Source organism: Euwallacea fornicatus, chromosome 12, assembly GCF_040115645.1.
Source record: "Euwallacea fornicatus isolate EFF26 chromosome 12, ASM4011564v1, whole genome shotgun sequence".
Taxonomy (NCBI): domain Eukaryota; kingdom Metazoa; phylum Arthropoda; class Insecta; order Coleoptera; family Curculionidae; genus Euwallacea; species Euwallacea fornicatus.
Window position 1 is genome coordinate 151,758 of NC_089552.1, and position 19,562 is coordinate 171,319.

Consider the following 19,562-nt stretch of genomic DNA (forward strand, 5'->3'; position numbering starts at 1 on the left):
ATAGTGAGGTCACTGCAGCTTGCCTACTTTTTCCATTATTAACATCCTTATTTCGTTTTAACTTTCGGTTTCAAATAGTTTAGAACCGAAATGGCGCAGTTTCGATTATTAACAATAAATAACAGGATCAATAGATTTATTTGACCATATTACCAGTTGAACTGTACCGTTTGTCCGGTCGATGGCAGATGCTCCCAAAATTGGAAATTATGGCCAAACATCCGGTAGGAAGGAAACCTCAGCGGCCCTAAATGGCAAACCAGGTAAATATTGCGGGGTCGAAACAGATGTTTGAATAATTTAGATGTCTCGGGGCGGCTTGTATATGTCCGAGAGGCAAGAATTGCCTCGTTTATTTTTGTTTTTCGATGGTTTTACGAAGAACTTATTTTCCCAGTTAATTCCACCTTCTCACGTTACTTCGATAGCTGGCTTTGAGGTGTCGATATTGTAAATGGCTCCAATAAATGAAGTAAAAATGGAAGAATGGGAGGAGGCGTTGTCGGAGCTATAATTCAAGAGCCGCGGGGTGTAATTGGGCGCAAAAAAGGCTGTAAAAAGTAATTACCTCTTGACTCTCAGCCCTAAAAGCCTTTAGTCGTGCTTTATCGAAATACCAGATTAAAATTGGTTTTTGGAGTGCGGAGTGCCTTTGGCCTTTACACGAGGTTTTTTTAATTATTATTGCATCAACACAGAATGAAAATGCGCTTACGGAATATTATTATTTGAATCTAGAAAGCAGACGAAGCATATGTGTAGATTTCTCGAAACGAATTGAGGAAGAAGTGGTTATCGAAAAATTCATGATGAGTTTTAAAATATCACTACTCGAGTAATGAGACTTCAATCGTAGAAAAGGCCTGTAAGGTTCTTAGTTCTGTTTCTGGGAAATTGATCTTTAAAAGTTTGTTTGGGTTAAAGTCCAATGTGACTTTAACCGAAAAACGAATTCAGAAATACGAAAAGGGGTGTCAGAGAAAGTCATCGAGATGACCGATTCGAAGTTTGAGAAGTAGCACAAAAATAGGTATCTTCCCCTTTTGAAAATGATCCTATTTGAGTGTCAAAGTATGGGACATGTAATTTGACATTCCTTTCCCCAAATCCATTTTAAATTCCTCCGCCTACACATGAAAGTAATTGCACTCCACTACCTTCCGCCATTTTTTTTGTTTCGGCTAATAGAAAGTTTTACGCCCATGCTTGCCCGAAAAATAAAGTGGCCATCACAAAAAGGGTCTTAAAGGGTTCAACTTGACAGCTATTGAAATAAAGACCCAATTTTTTACCAGGCTCTAAATATCTTTTCGGACACTGGGTGTCGACTTGCATGCCTTTGGGAATCTAAGATGTTTGACTAACTGAAATGATCTTATTAGGACTGATTTACAGATATTGATTTCGAAGTGTCCAGGGAAACGTCCAAAGAATCAGTGTCAGCTAATTTCATTTTTGGTGACGCAAAGTTTTTTCTTTCAAGCTGTTAAAATATGCAGCAAGTGCCTCTGAAAGTACATACTTTATAAAACCCCATAAAAACACACACGAAATTTGGCTTTGGAGCAAAGGGTTGACGTGGATTTAATTTTAGGGATGGCCGGAGAGGAGCCTACATAATTCAATGTCATTTTGTTTTCTCAATTTTGAGTGAGTTCCGCTTGGAATTAAATACACAGAATAAACATTAGCATTGTCAATATTTATATTACGTTATTACCTTTTGGAAACTCGATTTTACCTAGACCACCCTTGTTTCAATTTGTGCCTGAAATGACCAATTTCCTTCCGTATTCAACCTGTTTACAATATTCTTTTCTCGATTCAAGTAAAAACTCAATGTTTTGCATTTTTTACCTGGGCCTTGGAGTACCCTTTTGCAAATATTTGATGACGTCGCTATACGAATCTCACATCCTAATCTTTAATAGCCCCATAATAAGTTTTTTGCAGTTTGTTTTTATGACAACTATTGATCGAGTTATTGCATTCACAGTTATCTTCATGATACTTTTTCGAGTAAGGGACGAAACTAATAAAACCTAGGAATTACATCGCCCTGTACATTTTCTTTGTATTATATTTCATAATGCATGATCCGGCATAAAATACCGGTTAGTATTAACAATTTTTCAACTCTATGGTCTAAATAAACTCATTTTTCATGCTCCCATGACTGCTCCATTTGCCTTAGTAATATTTTATTATCCTTTCCTCATGTTTGAGGCACTTAGGACGCAATATAATACTGAGATTAAATTTTGTTGAAAATTTACATTGTTCCTATATGTGCGAGCGTGTGATTCTATTTGCGCAAAGTCGTACAATTTGAAAATATGCAATAAACGGGTTTTTTTGTTTAAATAAATCAAAATTTCGGCCTTGAAGATAGAGGAATATAATTAATAAATTTTGCCGTTTGGAGAATAGCTCAATCATATTTTCACCAAATCCGTGCACTACTGAGTTCATTCCTGAAACATGGACAACAACGATTAATCAATGTAAGTACGTGCGTGTACATAAAAATCGCATTACTGCATTGGATTTAACATTAAACAGGGTTAATGCACTTTATTCAGGATTTTTCCCCTAGCCCCAATGCGGTTGTTCGCTATAGGGATATACAGATGTAGATAAAATTGCACGATTGTGCTACAGTAAATGGTCTGTCTTCGAACGTGATTTAACGTTTACCCTAATACACTTTCAAATGGGTTCTATATCGATTGGTTTACGTAATAGCATAATTCTTGTAATTATTGTTACTATGCTCATGGAAGTTTCAATTAACTCTATTATTTCCATCGATCGAAAGTTCATGGCTACATTTTCCACATACTGAAAAGTGGAGAAACGACTGCGTTGGATGGTTTATTAGGCTAACAGAGTGACATGATCATTTTTCAATATAAATAGCTATGGAAAACCCTTTAAACAGAAAGCGGGGATTAGACGTGTTTAAAAACTCTCCGTTAAATAGTGGTATTTGCATATTACGTAATCAAAATGGAAAAATCATGTGCAGAAATATAGGTTCTGTTTTTGTTTAGTAAATCCAATTGTGAAAAATTAAAAATACGTACCTTTAGTAATTTCGTATCTCTTATTAATAATTCCTTTCTTAAATGAAGGGTCCCAAGCAAAAAATCCTAGTCTAATGAAATTTTCTCGGGGTAAAGAGATGACCTACTTTTTTTTACCTTTAACTTGCATGACTAATGGCGAGAATTAGCTTTGAAGGGTCGTTTTGTCGTACTTTTTAATGGAGAAGCTGCTTTGACATGCAAATTTTGGTTTCAACTTTGTCGTCCGCAAAATAACAATTTACCAGATTAACACTGCCGGTATCGTGGAAAATTATTTAGGAGACGAAGGATAATTTTAGGGGATGATCGATTTTGATATCAAGATAAATTATATATATTAATAACTTTAAGGTCAGGGTGTCACAAACAGGAGCCTCCTTCTTTCACAAGATAGGGACAGAGGGTTCGGTAAGAATGGTGACGAATATGTTTCTTACGTCGATGAGTCTTGTAATTGGGAATTTGATGCTATTTCTCCACAGTTCCTATAGAAAACATTAGGGTTTCGTCACATAATGTTTCAAGGTTCTAAGGAACTTTGAGTACCCATATTCAGGTTCTTCTTGAGTTTAGTTTTTAAGCCACGAAGTCGAGAATAACAGTTCAGAATTTTTCCAGCTGCAAATTTCCATCACAGTTCGCTAATTTTGCTCAATTATCGTTTCCAATTTCTTGCTTAAAATTTCACATTAATAAGGAGTAAACGAAACTATAGCTAAATCTGTCCTGCCGCTCCGGCGAAATATTGAATTTTCATCAAATCAGTCTCGTGTACCGTCTGTGCCGAATTCGCTATTTGGCAAGCAGACAAATTCTGCCTTATCGGAGCTTAATTAAAAAATATTTCCACTATTTTCGAATCTATGATAGAACTGTTAATTGGATCCAAAACTGACTCCTATATAACTCAAAATCCCAAGCGGGAAAAACGCATATTTCCTTGTCCGTTCCGGCAAATTATTCGATCTACATCCACTGAATGGTGTCATTTATCATTAAGCAAGAACGGAGCAACATAATTTAACCTCAGCAATTCAATCCAGAGGAGTCCGCCAGACAGGAATTCCATCATGTTCCTACTGTAATAGATTAGCTCCCTTATTGCAGTTCTCTTTATACTCTTGCATTATTGGAATATGTTGTCAGAACTTCTAAGTTCCATCACTGACCACGACGCGAACATGAACCGTTTGAACCAGAGTTTTAGAAGTCTGAATAAAACAAAATTTTAAGAGAAAAATGTGTGAAATGTTATTATCATCGCTTTAGGTAACGCCATATGGTGCATGTCTTTGGCTTGGCAACAAAATGGAACTGCTAGGCGAATAACAATGATAAGGGCACATTAAAATTGTTGCCCCCCTCCCCTCCCCTCCCCGCCCACCAATAGACAGATTATTAGTGAAAAGAGTTGAGGGAATATACGAGAAAGGAATTTGAATGTTTTTTTTTGTTTTGCAGGTAGAATTAATCAAAATTGAAAACTAGTTGAAATAGAACTTCGGTTTCTTTTCATTTCGGTATTTCAGAGGTTAATAAACGTTCTTCGTTCTGGGCGAACCCACTATACGGGTTGTGGAAACAAAGTTGGCCAAACGTTAGTCTCAATATAAGCGTGAGGATAACCGGCTACCAGACACGGTGTTTTTCTTAAATTCCAACATTAAATGCAGATTTCCCCCTGTAGCTTCTATTAATTTGGAACAGTGGACAAAGCCTGTAGAGCAAATTGAAATTTGTCCTCTAGTGATGAAAATGAATGCTTCAAAGTTGCAAATAGAGAAGTGGCCTAGTAGGAATTATTACGCTTTTGTCGTGAGGTTTGAGACAAAATTATAAATTTATATTTTTTATATGTATTTGTTTATGTTACTTTCGTATAATTAAAATAAATTCATATTTTAAAATTTTCCAATTTTAAACTATAATCGTTCGTACCAATATTTCTGAAATTCCCTGAATATAGTATTGTATTATGTGGAAAGATTCACTCTAAGAGTGGAAATTGAGAATTTCTATATGGGCGAGGGTAAGCGTCATTAGTCCTGCAACTTGTGGGAATTCGGGGAATTACATTGAAGCGCGATTTGAGGCTTAGTCTCGCTGGAAAGAGATAATCTTCCCGTTTATTACATACTAAAATATTTCCATTGTCTTGAGATTGATTATGGGCTTATGCTTATTCTAGGGTAATTGTTCTGCTGGAAGTTTGGCAAGAATTTCAAGAAAAGAAAATTTCATGGAGGAAAATTTAAATTTCAAACATAGAATAATTCGGACGAATCATGATTTCGCAGTAATTTCAGAAGAAGCGGTGTTATTTTTCTTTTACTCTAACTCCAAATCCTCGCACAAAAAAAGATGCCAATTATCCGTTCAAGTGCTATTTCGCTTTGCACGAGGAAAAGAACAGGGAAAACACCTTTTTGTTGAACAAGGCAATATCGAGGACAATGCCCAACTTAATTGGGTTTCCCTGTATCAGGTTTCTCCTTTTTAAACTTCATTATTATTGTTAAGTACTCAAACGTTGCTGCTTGCAACAGAAAAATCAACTAATTTTTATAGATAGATACGCGAACTAATGAGATTTTACCTGAAGTGTCTAGTAATTCTGAAGGATTGTTTTTGAGGCTGGTGGTTTCCTGTTTCAACATTTTTAGGTCACACACAAAAAAACCATTTCCCAAATGAAAGAGCATGACAAAAATAAAATTCCTGCAAAAAATGTCACGTTTGCGAATTAACCTTCAAATAATTCCCTTCTGCATTCACAGTGCCCAATCGATGAGCTGGCAAAGTTTCAAATAAACCTGGCAGCACAAAGGAACAGCAGGTGTCGATCTTTCGGCCTTGCGAAAGGTCAGAGTTAAAGCCATTAAAGAATAAAAAAATCCAGCTCTAGCTGTTATAAGGGGGTCAATCGAGATTTTTTTTTAAAGGTCGGAATGATTCTTAGTAATATTACAAGTGGAGGCGACATTTTCTCCTAATGAGGCTCTCCTCGTAGCCCTATAAAACGGCACCTGCTTTCCATAGGTACACTAATTCTGAAATGTAATTTTACGACACACCCGGACGCGCCCGTAAATCCCGGACGCTAATTACGGTCTCGTCACTAACGCTCTCCAGATCTTTGTGGAAACACATCTCTTAGGAAATCTCCAGGGGAATTTTCCCTAATACCTGTTTGTATCTTGAACGGTGCTTGTCGTGCCGTGTAATCTCGCCCAGACTGCAAAGTTAGATGTAGTCTCGGATGTAGTAGTTCGAATTCGCCACGTTTAGGGGCCCCTTAATGCATTCCAATTTGGGGTTTGATTGCTCTGCAATCTCAGGTCGCCACTTGGAAAAGATGCTGAAGTCGTGATATTTTGTATTCGTTTTTAAGATAGTTCCGGGTTTTAAAAAGGCAAAGTTGTAAAGTACATTGGTGATACAATAATGATGGTGGTGTACCGTGTTGTTGTGATGTTGCCCGTGATATTTCTGATGTTGTTAATGCATTTTAATCAGTGATGTGGCCAGTTAAGCCTTCTGAAAATGTGACAAAAACGGCATTTAAAAAACATCAATTATTATTATTTATGAACAGACCAAGAGAATTTAATAGAAGCACGACAGCCGTTTCCATATTTTAAAAGAGTACCCTGAACTGAACAGAGTGGGATATCGGTCGATTGCAATTAAATTATGTTCGTCTCTTCTTATCTCATGATAAACGACGGGATACGGTGGATGTACATAGATCTGATAATTTGCTGGTGTCTTCAGTAAATTATTAGATGCATGTATGTCCATCAGAATAAAAGTACATATCTGCGTAACGTCCCAAGAGAGCGAAATACGGGTCGTTAATGTTAGGCCACTGATATTTTCCTTTTGTGGCTTGGAACTGTGTGTGTGAGTCATTAGATTTCGTCCAAAGCATATTACCAGGCTTCCGAACGGGGTCTCACACTTTGTATTGATTTTAAGCCACACAGGTACAACGTAATTATTAATATTCCAATCCTAATCTCTGGAAATCCGCTTGAATGTCGTAACAATTCCAAATGCAAATGTTCAGAGAGATTCACGTAACGCAGTTAATTTCGGGCACATGTCAGGCGAAACAAAATTCCTGACGTTATATCGTGCATGTCCGACATGAATGTGAGTTTTAGCTTTGCTGGATTGCGATATGGATTACTATAGGTATTAGCTGCTATTTCCTACGATTTACCATCAAATTCGCATCAAATTGATGAAGGTTGGGAACTCAACCCTGATGGAATATTAGAGTAGATAAGCCAAGTCTCAATTTGCAGTTTTGTTCCGCAAGGCATTCAATTTGCCCTAAAATCTGCAGCAGCTGCACCACACAAATTATTTACTAAACCTGCAAATTGAATTTCCCGATATTTGTGGTTTAATTACAGGAAGCTTCCGCTTTACTTGTGTTCATTAATACATATTAACGCTACTAGTTCGCTACTTTCAACGATGGCCATTGTAACGTTATCTACCTTGAAACTGCATTTTGGTTTGGAACGTGTGACACCGAGCATACAAATCTCCTCTGAGTTCGAGAGTCACGAAAGCGTCGCCATAGATTCGACTTATTAATAGTTATTTAGTTATTCAATCGAAATTTCAAAATTCAGTTCGTTACTTATTTGTTTATTGTAGACGAGGCACCCATAATCATTTTATACAGATGAATTACGAAGTTTGAATGATCTACTCTTAGTTTCGGGACTCGAATGTACATAGATCATACATATGACCGGATGTGATTTTCGTGGAAGGATTTAAACACCGATTTTGAGACTTTTCGATTAATGAGTTTTAACGGTAAATGTCAAAAATTTCTTGTAGAAGATCGGAACATAATTTCTGAAAGCAGAATAATACCCCGAACGTGTCCGTTAGAAAACTGCTAGTTATGTGTAACTAAAATTCGGAAAGCAGCCGCCCTTTTTCATTCTGAAATCTAAATATACATTTTAGATACTGTTAGTGTCAGTTAATAGTAAATGTTAACACGTGGCTTTAGAAAACTGATAAATGAACGTGTTGAATATACATTTTTACTTCTGTATACATATACAATATGTTACAACTAGCGTGAACTAACCTGAATTGACCTCTTCGCGATAATCCAGACTTTTCCTAATATTTACTTGTTGTATCCTGGATAATACTAAATCAATCAACTTGACCTATGCAAATCTCATTTGTTGCACCTGAGAATACATTCACCGATTCCCAGTCTCTTCGTGAAGCTTGTAAATAACCTCACGTTCCAACTTTTCACCTTTTCGCAGGTATCCCGAGATATTCTAGTGTTCCTGAAGTAGAATACTACCTCTTAATAATAGGAAAAGTTTTGTTGCCGAAAATTTATTAGTTGCTATTCGAAACCTCTCGAAGGTTACACTGCGAACTATCTAGGGGGATGGTAAACAGATTAGAACTGAAAAGGGCATGACAATGATTTGGGTATAGACGAGAAACGGTGCCAGATCCAATAAACCTTTGAAGATTAATAATTTGAGGATTTTTGGCATGAAACTTTAAAAAAAGTTGAATGTAGGAAAAATCCAGCGCATAAATATTTTTATGAAAACGAAGCAGGAAGGGAAATCCCTAGTTTTTTCCACACAAAAGCCCATTGCGGTAGCTACTGGAAATAGTTCTCGCCCTCTGAATGCGCGAGCTTAATAAAGCTTTCCGGCCTTTTGTGTCACGTCTCACCCATTGTATTTGAGCAACATAAACTAACTGTATTTTGACCTTAGAAATTAAACTCAGAAAAACTAAATGAAACATGCGAAAAAGTAAATACAATACAGGACCTACTCCATCAGTTTTGAAGTCAAATTCAAGAGCAAATATATCGTGAATTACGAACTTGATTTCATGTATTTTCCATTGATGAAAGTCCAAAAATTTTATGATGAGATTTATTGAAAATTATGTGTAGTGGTTAATTTCGTGTTTGACGATTGAACCTTGTGCCAAAAATCTAAGACTGATGTGAGGAGGTTTTAATAATTTTATGAAATTTCCTTTTGTATCAGAGAAGTGTTATTCGTATTTGATAGTTCGGAAGAGTTTATTCACGAGTGCACAAACCTCCCTTTTCTACTGCATGAAACATTGTTAGGCAAGCCCCCTAGGACGCTTCTACAATTCGCATTTCACAAATTACAAATTGCCAGCTATTCCCAGCCCTCTTTCACAATCCAAACAAACTTTCAACCTTAATCTGAATGCATTTTATGCGGAACAAACCCCCCATTTAATTAAAACTCTCGGGCCCTTTCTTGTCGCCAATATTGTTTTACTAAACAGGCAATTTCTTTTGCAGACGATGCCCCTCGTCTGGATATCTCGAATCTGGAAAATGGCTACCATGGTATCGTGAAGGAGAATGAAACTGTCGTAGAGGTCACTCCTCCGATCAGGGCTGTGGGGGTCGAGGTGTGTCGGTTCCGGATCGTGAATAAACATCACGGTGAGGCTCCTTTTGAGATCGAACTTCGGGAGGATGGACACGCCGAATTGAGAGCGAGGAGGAGCCTCAATTGCGAGAAAAGAAAGAATTATAAGTTTGATATTGCGGCAGTAGGGTGCAACGGAAAACAAAGTGTCAGGTAAGACAAAAATTTAATCGAAATGTATAGACATTAACTTCAACTGATAGCACAACAACAGAGTTTATGCGACAACTTCGCAATTGATTATAAGAACATTCCTAACTTTGAGGAACTTTCACAAATCTGGAAATAAGCTGATGACGTCACACGCATAGAAACGTGGAACTTAATGACCTTAATTATAAGTTGTCTCTTAATCCGTCACATTGCTCCATGTCTGACGATTTTAAAGCGCAATTTATGGCAAAGCGAATCGAAAATTTAACATTGACGAAACTTGTAATGAAGTTTCCGCTAAACTAACTTCAGCTTTCAGTGCGATTTAATCGGACATCATTCATTTATTCAAAGAGAAAGAGTGAGCCGAAAGTTCTGTCTCTAGGTTTGTCCTGAGTTACTGGAGGTGTTCGGTGTATCGCAATCGTTTTGCCTTGGGAGTTTGTTATAAACACAAATTAAATGGAAGGTTTAAGTCAAACAGGTATTGTCTCTATAAAACTCCTTTTGAATCTAGAATTAGGGTGGTTACATTGAAGTTTCAGCATTATAATTATGAACGGAGTAGTAGATTGCTCCGGTAGGAGAATTTAGGGGGGTAATAAAAAAATCTATGGTTTATCCAAACATGTTAATGCGAATATTCGTCATCGCCAGTCAAATGAAGATTATTCGTTTTGTTATCTCTGTTTATGCAAATGTCCATGAATAAATGCAGTTTCGTGTATGGTCTTCACGCTTCAAAGAAGTGTGACGCATCGAACGTCTGTCGGCTAACCTAAAAATGTTCGTCGCGCTGAACAGTCCTACTTCCCAAATAAAGGTATTTTTGTATATCGTCTCTCCCCATAAGAATGTTTTGGCGTTTTTGCTGAAAACGGCCGTAGATCATCACTATGGCAGAAAAAAAATCCAACACTTATGCGGTTTCAAGGAAGTGTGACGCATTAAATATCGCTGGGTTGACCTAAAAACGTCGACTGCGTTGTAACGCTGATTTGGAGGTGAAAAATTTAAATCGATACATCCAAGTCCCCTTTGCTTAAATCGTCAAACTTCACTAATAAATATTGTTTTGTTATTGTACGTAAACGTTGGGATTATGTTGATGTTGGTGCCAAAGGTGGTTCCGGACCCACTTATAATGGATGAAAACGATTCAATTATTGAAACAATTGTGCATCAACGGTGTGTCAAATCGATGACAGTGGCGTAGATAGCAAATCAAGTGTTATAACGACATTTAATAATAATAATAATAATATTAAAATAAAAAATACACCAAGTTAAATAAAGATTCGAGGAAAATACTAACGAGACAAGTTTATGGCAAACCCAAAATTTCCACAAAATTCTGGCTCTGTCGTGATTTAAATTGATATACATATAATGTTCAGTGTGACTTGAAGATATTCAAATACAATCGAATTACATTCGTAATAATTTATGTTCATTTGAATGATCTGCGATGACATTGAAATGCCAACTTAAGAATGCAATACATACTTTATTATAATCTAAAATTTGTTGAAATTTACCATCGCCAGAGACATAACTAAAAGGAAATGAAGTTGGAGGAGAACATTTTATCCCTATTTTTGCATGAAACACCCCCCCTTGTCATAAAACCAAACGACCGGAAGGGTCTTTTCTTAGGAAGTAAAACGGTAACCAACTGAGCATTTTTAAAAGGAAAGAAATTGTACTTATTTTATACGACCGAGACAATATCAATGATATAAGAATTATTTGCGTGTGTAGTGGGTTTTAAAAACAATTTTCCTTCCGTGCCAAAGGACATACTATGGAAGAGCAATTTTCCATTATTGAAAAATTGGGACTGTGACGGGAAATTGTCTGTTGCCCCTTTTACATTCGAAAATCGAGTTCGCGTAAAGGGTAAAGACGTTCATAAAATCAGGGGTGTAACTGAGATTAAGGGAAAGAGCTATCGTCACAGCTCCTCATTTCCTGGATTTTTGAGGAGAAGCGAAATACACAAATACTCATATAAATGCAACCACATTCTTATCAATAAGGTACTGTATTGCAATATAAATCGTGTCCCAAGTTTCTCAATTAAGTTTTTATTTAGAGACCGGGTAAGTGGATTTTAGATTGAAGTTTTTAATTAAAAAGCGATAGAAATGCTGGCTCCTGTGTAGCAAACTTAATTAAAACAGCCTTTATGTAATTAAAGTTGGCTGTAGCCTTTAAAATTTCAATAATTTGTGGTGGTTCAGGATTGCAACTAATTGAATATATGTGCCGCGCATTGTTTCTTTACTTTTAACAACATTTTAATTCAATATTTATTGCAAGTTTCGAGGATTACCATTATTTTTCAGCCCCAATAACACAGTCACGTAGTCACGTAAATGAAACAAAAGACCCATTTGTAAATTCCTGCAAATATCACATTTCCGATGACATAATTTCAGATAAACAGACAAAGTTTAGTCACATTTAAAACTCGACCGAAAAGCATCAAAAGCGAATTTGATTAAAAGAACTTTTAAATGAGTTTCATTTCGGGGAAGTTTTGGGGTTTTAGTTAGCTCCGCTACACATGCACCCCGTTTTATTGTTAGTTTTCCGGTCCTGGTGGGAACTCTAGAGCCGCAGTAAAAATTGCTCCTGATTTTTGAGTTTTAAAAAGTTCGGTAGTTGCTGTAATTGATAAACTTTACCATCGTTATTTTTAGTTAGAGTGCGGTCGAAACCGAAGCTCGTTAGTTGTATTGGAGTTGTAAGAGCTTTGGTGGATAAAAAAAATTAATTTCTTAAACTAATGCTTGATGTGCCATTGTAACAATTTTTCTAACCCTTCAGTTTCGCGGTTAACAGAATTTAAATTGTGCTCAATTCTAAAGTAGAATTGCAACCTTTAAATGGCGACCAGAAACTGGCGTAAAGTAGCTTGAATCTAGTTACTACTTTTTAAAACATCCACTATTGAAGTGAAACGCTTTTTTTTACTTAAAACGACACACTTTTCGTCTTTTAGTTTAAAAATAATATGCTCAATCCTCTTTTGAATCAAAACTTGTATACACATAGCACCTCTAGGTAAATAAGTTCGTTGAACTATTGCGACGTAATGATTTTTTAACTTTTGCTGATTCTCAATGACCTTATTCCATTTTCACAATTTCCTTTTATTGCAATATTTCCGCCTTAACGACAACGTGTTGTGTAAAAAGCAGGCTCGTGTTAAAATTGGACATAAGATACTGCAACTGGAAAAATAAAGGGCTCAATGTAACTCTACAGCGCAAAAGTTTTGCATAGTTTATACCTCAATTGTCACCTCTTAAGCGCGCAGGAAGGAATTCTGTAGCATTTTTACTAAACTCTATATAACCACAATCTAAACAGTAAAAAGATAAAAACTGCATGTAAAATATGCATTTTCAAGAATCATTTGGTCGAGGTTTAACATATTGTGTCGGCAAAGATTTATTAATACCCACCTCATCATCATTTTGCCGGCAATGTAGAGTCGCCGTGCAGTACGTAACATTTTGAATAACAAATCGCTGGCATGTAATATGTAGGTTACGTTACGGGGAGTACTAAAATCACGGCAATTTATCACCACCTTGACGTCTTTTGTGAATAGCAAAAGGTAGGGATTTTCTCGGCAATTTTTGGATAAACGCGAGGTTCGTCGTTTTATCGTGGAAGTTATAAATGGCTCGGAAGCAGCAAAAAGACAGTTTTTTAGACTAGATTTTGTAAATATCATTTTTTCCCGTCGAAGCCTTCAGATTTAATTTGCCACTATTCTGCCATGGAGCTTGCGGAACAAGTGCATAATTCCGTCAAGTTGGGATGTAAACTTACAGTTTTTGCTATAATTTAAAATCGCTACACAATAGCAAAATCAATTAGGAAACGCGTCTTTTCGACGGCCGCTAGTTCGATAACCTCACGAAGTAAAATCTACGGAAGTAAATCACCAAATGTTGTAATCGTCCTAACTGCTTTGGAACTACACAATGTTAGGGGTCCATAATATATATTTTTTTGTAGATATGTATGTCTTTACATATGCATATTTGGCTTAAAAATTTCACTAACTTACATTCGAAATTGTATCACATGTGTTTTTTTTTTATTGTTTAAATTCAAAGAACAGAATAGCGTTTTCAATCGCATACCATCCTGGTAAAAACTCTGTAGTACGAAGCTCAAACCTTTCTGAATTGTTGTTTATTTTCTGGTTCACCGAGTGTGCTAATTTCAATTTTACTTGCAGAGTTTCTCTCGCAACAAACGATTTTGAGGTATAGAAAATTTTATTTCAAATTATATAAACGAAAATTGAAGTGGGTGGAAATTCAATTTTACTTTGATTCTCGTGAAAAAGGTCAAATTCCAAACAACCCAAGAACATTTCTCAGAGATGACTCAACCCCCAACCCCCATTACAAAGGGAAAATGTAAACCAAACAGTTTGACGAATTATCAAAAACTTTGCCAATTCAGAAATTACGTAAAAACGAGCTATTAAATAATTATAATGAAAATTATCGATTTATTTTAGCACAATGTGGTTGAACTATCGGTGTCGTCAAGTTAATATGTTCGGTTTGGTTATTTTCCAAAGTTAGCTTTACTCTGACAAACGCTTATCTGTTGTTGTCAAATATTACGTTTATCATTAAAGAATCATTGCGATCAGGAATATTAAATTAATAGTGAACGTGGCAAAATTACTCACATTTTATTTCGTATCCGACACTTAAAGGCCGAACTAAAAACGACGGTTGAGCTGCAACTTGCTTTCTGAACAAATAAATACGTTTTTGCCTACACACGATTTTAGTATTTTTTGCCGAATTCCTCGTAAAAAGTACAATTGCTCGAATCCAGGGCTGTAGCACAGATAACAAATTCCAACCGTGGAAAATAGTACGCGATGAAAAAAAAACTTCAATCAATTGTTAACGGAAGATTGACCAGGGACGTTAGTGGATGGTGAATGCTGTTCCCACATAGAATAAAAGAAAAAATCTATTAATGTGGTTATAGTTTTTAATGTGGTGAATAACTAATGGATGAAATTTTATTTCACACCACATTGCTCCGAAACATCCACATCCAGAAATTTCATTTCTCTGTTGAGCAAGTTTTATTACACAGGCAAAATATCCATATTACGCCCGTTTTTCCAAATGAAACTAAGTCGCGGGAAATTAAGTGCGGTGTCGGTGTATATTTCATACCAGCACCGGGTGCATAAAAGGGCATTTAAGTTTGACCATTCGCACCACTTATCTTAATGGGCCTCATTTCACTGCCCGCTGAAAAATTCACACGTTTTACTCATGCCTCGTAGTCTGGCCGAGGTTTTTTAGTTATTTATGCTTGCCGGGGTTGTTGGACACCGCCCATAACGGGGTAATACGGAATTAGTTAAGTGGGGATTTTAATTGTGTAGAGGTGTCGAGTAAAATAATACTAATTGTAGATAATTAATCAACGAATCTCGGAACGACCTACGTATATACTCTGAGGAGACTTTCGTATGGAGCGCGGGGTGGGTAATTCTTCGGGGACATACTGCTAAGCTGCTTATCTCGACTACTCTATGCTGAAAATGCCCTTTTGCCTTCTATTGAAATTGTTATTCACGAGGTTTTGAAATCCATATGACGAAGCTAATATTTCTGACTCGGTATTCTTTCCTCATTTCTCCTCTCCGTCCATTTTAATACTACACGAGAATAAATCATAAAAGGGGATCAAATAAAACGATTCCTTTCTTTATGGTGGTTCTGAATGGAGGGCACATGCATGAAATAACGGTGTGGTCATTTTATCTAACAGGTATAAATCCGATGTTAAGTGTTGTCATTTTTCAATAAATATCAAATATAATCGTTCTTTGGGTCGGTGTCAGGGTTCAATGGTAACAAAGCGAAACCGGAGTTACCTAATAAGGGTAAAGAAGTTTCTATGGAAGTTCCTAATCAACCGCAAAGTTTTAAAACGTGCAGAAGTTTTAAAATTAACTCTTTCCCGCAACTTTAAAGCTAAGAGAGTTAACGGGAGGTTAATTATCGTTAGTCCTTTATTTAGCCCTTAATTACATTGTTTAACGAACTTTTTCGAGAATTTACTACAACAACATGAAGAATATTTCGAAATTATCTGATATCATGTGCTATAATAAATATGTTCTGTTAACCCAACAATGCTGAAATTACACGACGATCGAGGTAATGGTGCTCTAAATCATCCCAAAACAAAGTTTCCCAAGTAATATAAATTCCTGGAACAAATTTCAAGAATATACACAGTTAACTAAATCCGAAAACTGCCACATAAAGTTGAAAGAAGCGCTTTATCCATACCTGCAAGTTGCCTTAAATCAAACACCAAGAACCGAGGTTGTAATCTCTCTCTCCTCTCCTCTCTCCTCTCCTCTCTCCTCTCTCTTCTCCTCTCTCCTCTCTCCTCTCCTCTCTCCCCTCTCCTCTCTCCTATCCCGTCCTCTCTCCCCTCCTCTCTCCTTTCCCCTCTCCTCTCTCCTCTTCCCTCTCCTCTTCCCTCTCCTCTCCTCTTCCCTCTCCTCTCCTCTTCCCTCTCCTCCCCTCTCTCCTCTCTCCTCTCCTCTCTCCTCTTCTCTCCTCTCTCCTCTCTCCTCTCCTCTCTCCTCTTCTCTCCTCTCTCCTCTCTCCTCTCCTCTCTCCTCTTCTCTCCTCTCTCCTCTCTCCTCTCCTCTCTCCTCTTCTCTCCTCTCTCCTCTCTCCTCTCCTCTCTCCTCTTCTCTCCTCTCTCCTCTCTCCTCTCTCCTCTCTCCTCTCTCCTCTCCTCTCTCCTCTTCTCTCCTCTCTCCTCTCCTCTCCTCGACCTGAGCAACGAGATTTCTATTACTACATTTCAAAAATCAACGAAATCAAAATTTCGACGCAATTCATTACACATATTGGACATTTTGTGATTAAGGGTATCAAATGAACACTAGAGGCGGTAATATTTGCAGTTTACGATTATGTGGCCGCCCTAGGGTCCGCTGAAACAAGGAGTTTCGCGCCGGGTTGTAGCAGGAATTACGACACCCTTTATGTGCTTTTGCGTTGTCCAATAAGTGGGAAAGTTTAAAATGTCCCTGGTTTCTTTTATATTTTAAATTTCAGGGAATTATTTTTGAGCTGGAAGTTCGAATTCTAACCAAAAAAAAAAAACAACTAAATTGCCTGAACCGTGGTTGGTACTTTGAAAAACTGTATTTTTATTATTATCTCTTTATCAAGCGCCCCGATGTTGGTAATTAGTTTTGTTTTTTAGTTGAAGTACTTGTCAGTTAACTGTGACGTGCTAAGAAAATAATAATAGATTATACATCCAGGTCTAAGAAAGTGTCTTTTCTGTCGAGTACAAAAGATAGTTAACCGAGGCACATAGCGCTGAGGTTAGTTATTGTTCGAGACAGAAGAAGAATACTTTCGGATGACAAAGGAATAAAAAAGTAAATGTAGGAAAATATATAAGACCAGGATGACGATTCTCAGCTATACTTTTATGGGAGGGATTTCGCGTCGCTCCGATTATTGATGTTGTAATGGGTCGGATGCCGTCAAAACGTCTCGATTTTTTTCTGAAATGAGGAATTTACTCTATTATACATAAAATGCCAAGAAATACTTTTTAATTAATAATATTTCTACACACGGTATTGTGCAAAAAGATAGCAACTACTAGGTACCATGTTATTTTCTTCATTTTATTCGGTTTTATTGCTTGATGAACCAGGAATATATTAATATTTAGTAAACTCAAAATGGTTCGAGCCAAAAATATACCTCCGGAAGTTAGAAAATTAGTGATTAAGCATTTTCAAGACGGCGTAAAGCAAAGTGAAATGCGACAAATTTAAAACTTCATAAGTCTATTGTTAGCCGAATAATTAAAAAGTTTAGAATTTCTGGCGAAGCTGGTCCAGCATCCATACCAGAAAGACCCAGAAAAACAACTCTCAGAGTGAACAGATTACTACTACGAATCTCCAAAGCAAATCCATTTTTGTCATCTTTTCAAATTTTGGCCAAGTTAGAAGAAGCGGATGCGACAAGTGTTAGCTCAAGTACGGTAAGAAGGAGGTTACTTGATGCTGCTTTACCAGCACGTCGTCCTGTGAAGAAACCATTGTTGTCCGAAAAAAAATTTCGATTTGCACAAGATCATTGTAATTGGTCAATAGATAATTGGAAAAAAGTGGTTTTCAGCGATGAATCCAAATACAATTATTTAATAGCGATGGAATAGCTCACGAAAGAAGACCTACTGGCAAAAGACCGGACAGAAGATACGTTTGCCGTACTATTAAACATGGAAGAGGAAACGTCATGGTTATGGGGCTGTTTCTCTTCATTTGGAATGGGTCCTATTGTTAGAATCAGTGGAATAATGGATCGTTTTATGTACAAGGATATTCTCCAAACACATTTAGTGCCTCACATGGACAAACTTATGCCACTAACTGCAATCTTTGAACATGATAACGATCCGAAGAATGCGTCTAGGTTGTCAAAGAATGGACCCAAAAAGAAAATATTACCGTAATGATTTGGCCGTCTCAATCCCCGGATTTAAATCCGGTTGAGAACCTATGGCACTACGTTGACACTAAAATTCGAACTCAAAATTACGGTAACACCAATGATTTTTTTGTCGCAATCGAGACTGTTTGGAACGAATTGGATGGAGACTACATCAAGAAATTAATTGAATCTATGCCAAAAAAAAGGTGCAGCAGTAATAAAACAAAGGGGCTATTACACTAAATATTGATTATAACGTCTCTATTAAATAATATATTATATTATCCAAATAGTTGCTATCTTTTTGCACAACCCTTTGATAAAATTTCCAGTTTTCGTTAATGTTACAATTTTGATGGGAAGTTTCTATGTCGAATATTCAAAATAAGCGTAGATATTTCCTATTAAATATATTAATTTTGTTTTAAATTCGTGTCCTTAAATGATGGCCAAAAATTATAAAAGTTGCTATATTTTTGCACAATACTGTACGTATATCCCGGATATATCCCGGAACACTCAAAAATTGCCGCAATATTCATCTAGCATACTATGAATGTCAGTTTTGTATTGCGTGCAATATTTGAATTTAATTGTATTGGTCGGCCATTTATGCCCGTCAATAACATTCCGATTTTTGTAAACGAAAACATTGAACTATGATTTTATGTTTGCATCAGTTTTACGGACTACCAAATCAGTTTGCCTTCATTCCTTCCGTGTCCGGTAAATCCCTTAACAGTCCTTAACTATAGTAGTATATTTACTCGGCGTAGACCACTTCAGACCAAGGATCAAAGTGAGTACCAACTAACTTGAATATTTGTGCGTTTGTATCGTAATTTTGAAGGATATTTTTAATCCAAGTAAATTTTGCTTCCCATTTTTTACTCAACGACTACTTTTGAAACCTGTACGTGAATTCATATTAGAGCATTTACAGTGTGAAAAAATATTATTTGGTCTACTCCATTTACTCGAAATCAATTGTTTGATCCTTGCATCGTAACCTTATTAATTTAAACTTTATTCCAGCTGCTTTCCTCCCGCTCTTCTTGCTTGCACGTATTTCTCATTTTATTTGGTCTCAACTTCTATTGCTGAACTTTTGCCTGATGTCCAATTTATTATTATTAATCCATTACTAACAACCGCATTTTATAGATGGCGAATCTAAAACCGTCAGACTTGTCCCATTAATCAAGCTGGCAAAGAAAGACGTCCGGTTTGATTGGATCTCTAATATCTTTTGTCTTAGGCCCTTTTATTAAGTAGTTGTC

The 19,562-nt window shown here is 36.6% G+C and overlaps 1 protein-coding gene across 2 annotated transcripts in view; it reads left to right on the top strand.

Annotated features, from left to right (window-relative positions):
• Positions 1–19,562, top strand: part of Cals (calsyntenin-1) — a 59,318-nt gene that overhangs the window by 13,981 nt on the left and 25,775 nt on the right. For both annotated transcript variants that reach the window (XM_066288437.1, XM_066288438.1), the window contains exon 2: positions 9,445–9,730. In XM_066288437.1, the coding sequence (XP_066144534.1) occupies positions 9,445–9,730 (286 nt within the window). The remainder of the gene's footprint in view (positions 1–9,444; positions 9,731–19,562) is intronic.